Source organism: Triticum aestivum, chromosome 3B, assembly GCF_018294505.1.
Source record: "Triticum aestivum cultivar Chinese Spring chromosome 3B, IWGSC CS RefSeq v2.1, whole genome shotgun sequence".
Classification (NCBI taxonomy): Eukaryota; Viridiplantae; Streptophyta; class Magnoliopsida; order Poales; family Poaceae; genus Triticum; species Triticum aestivum.
In genome coordinates this window covers 24,004,407-24,010,406 of record NC_057801.1, presented here as the reverse complement: position 1 = coordinate 24,010,406, position 6,000 = coordinate 24,004,407, and the positions used below count along the sequence as shown (strand labels likewise).

Here is a 6,000-nt window from a genome sequence, read left to right as displayed (position 1 = left end):
AGCTCGGCTTGTTAAACTTGTTTTTTAAAGAGCTCGGATTAGAGCTCGACTCGACTCGTTAGTCGTCGAGTTCGAGTTTAGTCCAGCCGAGTCACGAGCTACTCGTTTAGCTCGGGAGTTTTGAGTTAAAATTTCAGGCCTAAGCGAAGTCTTGTTGTTTCCCTACAAAAAATATACACGAGTGTAACTCGCGAGCTAGCTCGTTATAGATGTGAATAAACACTACTAGCCTCTGGTTTATCTTATTCATCGATACTGAGACCATGCAACTAAACACTACTAGCGCTACAACGACAACCCGGAAGAAAACAACACGTACGTGCGCACCTACCACAGTGCGATACAGAACTCCGTGGCTCGGTACACAAGGCCACTGACCGGCCGGCCGATCAACTCACTTTATTCGTTCACCATCGCCCAGTGCAAGGATAGAGCTGGGCGTGCATGCACATCCTAGTTAGCTAGACACCGCGGCGGACGTCGGCGGCGACGCTAGACCTTGGTGCACTTGGGCCCGGGCCAGCCGAAGTACGGGTCGCCGCACACGCGGAGGGAAGTGCCCGAGTCGTCCTTGAGGCAGTTCTTGCAGGTCTTGGCGCACTTCTTCACCTTGTCGTGGCAGAAGCAGGTCGGCGGGGCAGACCTGGTGCACAGTGTCTGGTCGCAGCACTTCCACGGCCTCGCCTTCTCGCCGTCGACGACGTTGAGCTCCTCGCTAACAGCCATCATCGCTGCCGCCGTCTCGACCCTCGCCACTGCCGCCGTCGCTTGAGCAGAGACCCCTGGACCTGCACGCACCCATGCATCACATAAACATTTGCACCATATCTAGTAGTAGTACAAATTCCTCTCGAGCAGCTAGTATAATGGTACCAATACCACTTGGGACATCGTCGTCGTCGTTTGGCTTGGTACACCTTGGCCCAGGCCAGCCGAAGTAGGAGTCGCCGCACACGTGGCGGGAAGCGTCCGACTCATCCTGGTCGCACTTGTTGCAGGTCTTGGCGCACTTCTTCACCCTGTCGCGGCAGAAGCAGATCGGCGGGAACGACATGGTGCATATGGGCTCGTCGCAGCACCTCCATGGCCTCGCTTTCTCCTCGCCGCCGACAATGCTCTTCTTGTCGCTAACGGCTATCTCTGCGGCTGCCGCCACCGCCACAACACCACTGGAGATGTCGCCGTTGCGGTCGGCCCTAGTGCACCTTGGCCCGGGTTCACCGTGATAGATGTCGTCACAGGAGTGGTCGGTCGGGTCAAAGATAGACACCACGCATCTCTTGCAGGTGGGGGCGCACCGGTCTACGTTGTCCAGGCAGCGGCAGGCCGGCGGGACGGACCTGGTGCACAGGGGCCGGTCGCAACACCTCCCCCACGGCCTCGTCTCCTCCGCCACCGTTTCTTGATGAGCAACGACCACCGGACCTGCACCTGCAAGCACCAATTACATGGATATTGGATGTACGGTGTACTAGTAGAAACGCTTAGCGAGGTTCTATGATACAGCTAGTACGTTCGAGTGAGCCTTGATGATATATATATTACCACTTGGGACGTCGTCGGCGTCGGGCTCGGTGCAGTTCGGGCCGGGCCAGCCATGGTACCGGTCGTTGCAGATGCGCTTGGAAGGGTCGGACTTGGACGCCTCGCAGCGGGTGCAGGCCTCGTCGCACTGCTCCACCGCGTCCATGCAGCGGCACCGCGGCGGGATGGACCTGCTGCACAACGGGCTGTCGCAGCACTTCCACGGCCTCTTCTTCTCGGCGCCGATCTCCGTTGCCGCGGTCGCTACTTCATCGGCAAGACCTGGATTCATATCGAGTGATTACCACTTACAGCTAGCTAAAACATTTGCTTTCCCAACATTATTTTTGGCAGTCAAACAGTTACCGTTGCTCGGAAGACGAATGGTGTCCACATGGTCGTCGGCGGCGAGAGAAAGTACCAGCAGGACGGCAGCAATGCATCTTTTCATGGCTGCAGGTCACTCAGCTAACTTTGGGTGAATCAAACTTACGGTCGCTGCTCCGTATTTATAGCCGCGCGCACCAGATTTATACGACGATCTTGCCGCTGCTCAGTTATATCTTAATGTACATACCTGACACGGCCGACACGGTGCACGGATTGAGTCGTGGTATCACATGTCGTGCACGCATAATTAAGCATACGTGGTGGACTACTTTTGAGGCATGTGTGCATGTATGCATGCTTGCATAATAATTAAACCGATGCATATTGCGATTCTTCTGACTAATCTACATATAAGTATTTTAGATATTTATACTATGTAATTCCTCCGCCCGGATTTATTAGGCCTCACAACATTACAAACACGTCCGTTTTATAAAGCCTCCCTTTCAAATGGTACATGCATGGAACCACTTAATTTGTTTGCATGCGGCTTTTTCATTGGTTGCATGCCTAAGCTGGCATATGAGAGATTTATTGTAAGTTAATGAAAGAATTAATGTGAGCAGGTTACTATATGTGACTTGGTTCAAGAGAAATGGTCTTTAGAGCAAATAAACCCAGACAGAAGGAGTGTAGATGCACTCATTTTGCTCATATGTAGCCCATATTAAAATATCTAAAACGACTTATATTTAGTAATGAATGGAGTATCAGATATCACTTGTAAGTTGTAACTATAGGCTTTAGTTAACCTAAAACTAGCAAGTGGCTTAGGGTCGACCGGCGGCAAAAGCGGATCTGGTCACTAGCGAGCACGTTAGATTCCATAACCCACTTGTAATGATGCTAGATTCGCAAACTACAACTAGCTTCGAAGCTGGATAATAAAACGCATTTTAGTAGTCATCGGGTTCCAGATAGATGTACAACCGGGTACGGCAACTTAGAGGGTGCTTGGATACGTTTTAGCCCATGACTAAAAGGGAAAAAGTCTATTTTAAACCCTGAACTCGTAGACGTTCGGCGAAATAAACCCCCAAGTCGAAATCCCGGTTGATTGTACCCTGAACTATGCAATCCCGGTCTAAATCAAACCTTCGAGTCGTTTGGATGGCCGGGATTGCTGGGATTTCGCTGAGGGCACACAACTCCACCCCGCTGGGCCGGCCCGCTTTATTTTTTCCGTTAAGAAATAAAATTTCACAATGGGCGCTACACACCTTGCTTCTGCTGGGCCGGTCTGCTTTTATCTTTTTGTTAAAAAAATGCGCACGGTGTGCCTTGAACATGCGACCCCGTGCTAGTGCTGTTTAATTTTTTTTCAACATATGTAAAAATGTTCAAAGTATATTTTTTAAAAATTCAGCGTATTTAAAAAATCACATTTGTTTCCAAGAATTGTTGAAAACTTTGAAGAAAAAAGAAATCTGTCGCGATACATTCTACTTTAAAATTCTCGCTGCAATATAGACGTACTGAGTAGGTAGCTAGTGTGGTTGGCGTCGCTGCTATTTATTCACTTTTTCAAATTTTGTTCACAATTTTGATTTTTTCAGTGTGCATAAAAAAATGTTCAACGGGTATTTAAATGGTCTTTCAGCGCATATCAAAAAATTGTTCAATGTATAATCACAAAATTGGTTTTTCAGTTAAAAATTGTTCAGATTATATTAAAAAAAGTTCAATGTATAAAATTTGTTCATCGTATATCACAAAAATGTATAATATGTTTTAAATTATTTCAATGTATATCACAAAAATGTTCGCTGTGTAGTTAAAAATTGGTCATCACACACCTAAAAAATGTTCAATGTATATTTGAAAATCATTCGTCCTATATAAATTTTTGTTCATGTTTTCAATAATTGTTCACGTTTTAACAGTTTGTTTGAGTTTTAAATTTCTTCAAGAAAACATTGTTCATTTTTTTGAACGAAGATTAAAAAAACGGATCTGTCGCCGACCATACTACTTTTGACTTATGCTGTATTGAAATACCAATCCCAGTTGGTAGGTGCACTGGCTGGCGTCGCGGCTATCCATCGAGAGGTCGCGTGTTCGAACCCAATCAGCGGCACAAATTTTTTAGTTTGTTACATTTTTTTCCGTACGTTCGCTCGTTTCCTGGCAATGGGCCGGACCGTTTGTGCGAGCCCTACAGGAGCTTGTCCGCAATTCTGCCGCGAAAGAGCAACAAAAAAAAATAAAGACAATTTTTTTGAGCAAACAAAAGAATAAATGGGCTGGCCCAGCGCGGAGGAGGCCCACCAGCTAGACAAATCCCGGTTGACATTTGTCAGGGTTTGACTTAGACCGGGATTGCATAATTCAGGGTGCAATCGACCGGGATTTTGACTTGGAGGTTCGTTTCGCCGAACGTCTACGAGTTCAGGGTTTAAAATGGACTATTTCCGACTAAAAGTAGTGGGACTACAATTTGCTAGCTTCACCCATGCTTGGATCCAATTACTAAAGCGACTAAAATCAAGTTAATGAGCATTTATTATCCTTCAAACCCTTCAATCCAGAACTCATCTATGTTAAAGGAGAGGAGTTAAATGAGGAGAGAGAGGACTAATCCATATTTTAGTAGGGATATCCGTGACTAAATTTTTTTAGTCTCAAGACTAGTTTTAGCCCCTCTTTAGTCAGGGGTGATTGGAACTTTAGCCTCTTAAAGAGACTATAAAATAAGTCCCTTGGATCCAAGCACCCTCTTAAGTACTTCGTGCAATCACTGTCATCCGTTTAAATTCCATGGCATCGGTGGATTACTACAATATTTTCTGGATCTAGCATGCTGAGAAAGACTTTGTATAATGCCAACCCATAAATGCGTTTAGAATTAGCGGAAAAACGGCTTTGCGTACATGAAAACACATTTCTTTGCTTCTTTATTTTCTTCAAGAGCATTGGATACATAATATTCCATCAAATCTTTGCTAGAATAGTAAGACAAAAGAAAACAAGAACCACAATTTGGCATTTTAGGAGATATCCAACTTTCATAACTGCTCCCACTAGTTGGACCAACATCTTCTCCATGCCTTCATTGTTGATCTATGGATTCTTGATCTTACATTCTTCATTCTTTTTTGACTCTAAAGAAGCAGACATTGTTTCCCCCTACTTTATTCTCTAATTGCACATGCAGCCGCATCATTAGCGTCAATTCTACCAACGAGTGCACGAACATCTATTAAGTTTCTTTCTATCAATAAGTCGATGTATTCTTCTTCCCAATACCAAAATAAGCATCCACCTTCCTACACACATGTCCATCTCAATAAGCTAACGAAATTGAACCGAATAGGTTGACAAAACCGAATGAAAACAAGAACATACCCCATCGTTTTGGCATTTGAAGAATACTCATCCAGGGTGTTGCAGCATGCGAGATGTTAGCCGCAACACTGTCTGTGTGTAGTCATTGCACTGTATGAGCCATATCGGCGGCCGGCGAGCCGCTGCTCGAGCTCCGAGCCCGGGCGACGGCCAGCCGAGTCCTTGTCGGCAAACCGATGATGGCAGCTAGAGGACGAACCAGTACCTGCATGCGGCACCGGGGCTTTGTGGGGTGCTCCCCTACCAATCCATGGCTTGGCGCAGCCGCCGATGGTTGGAAACGCCAAGTCCGGCGGCCGTGACAAACAGCCGCCTATCTGCAATTTTCCGGCCGGCCGAGGCAGGAGGAAGTGGTGGAGGACAATAACGTGTGTGTGGCGGCCCGCCGGCGTGATCCCGACAGCTAGTATGGCCGGAATCATAGGCGGCGATGGGTGGGGAAAAGCGTGGGCTGAAATGCCCCCCCCCCCCCCCCCCCGTGCCAACCGCTCCCGCTATATACCTGCATTTTCGTGTGTTGGGATGAGAATTTTGGCGCATCCCGCAAAAATATTTACGGGTCCGACGCGTTTGCGGGATCTAATCGGGCAGTTCTTTTCGTGCGGACACGCATTTTAACGATTATTTTACGGGGTGAGGCATTATGCGGAGTCTGCTAGAGATGCTCTGAGCTAGCTCGGCTACTCAAGTTGCATTCACTAGTCCGGCCAGGATCTCCCGAGTGATGAGAGTGTTTATGCA

The 6,000-nt window shown here is 47.1% G+C and overlaps 1 protein-coding gene across 3 annotated transcripts; it reads right to left on the bottom strand.

Annotated features, from left to right (window-relative positions):
* Window positions 1-212: 212 nt before the first annotated feature.
* Window positions 213-2,018, bottom strand: LOC123064466 (Bowman-Birk type bran trypsin inhibitor). Of its 3 annotated transcripts, none has more exons than XM_044487945.1 (4): window positions 1,891-2,018; window positions 1,546-1,806; window positions 874-1,431; window positions 213-788 (listed from the first exon to the last, which is right to left on the bottom strand). In XM_044487945.1, the coding sequence occupies exons 1-4, from the start codon at window positions 1,973-1,975 to the stop codon at window positions 493-495; spliced, it is 1,200 nt and encodes a 399-aa protein (XP_044343880.1). In that variant the 5' UTR covers window positions 1,976-2,018; the 3' UTR covers window positions 213-492. The 3 variants fall into 3 exon arrangements, with proteins under 3 accessions (XP_044343880.1, XP_044343881.1, XP_044343883.1); XM_044487946.1 differs by having other exon boundaries at window positions 880-1,431; XM_044487948.1 differs by having other exon boundaries at window positions 874-1,425.
* Between the last annotated feature and the right edge of the window lie 3,982 nt (window positions 2,019-6,000).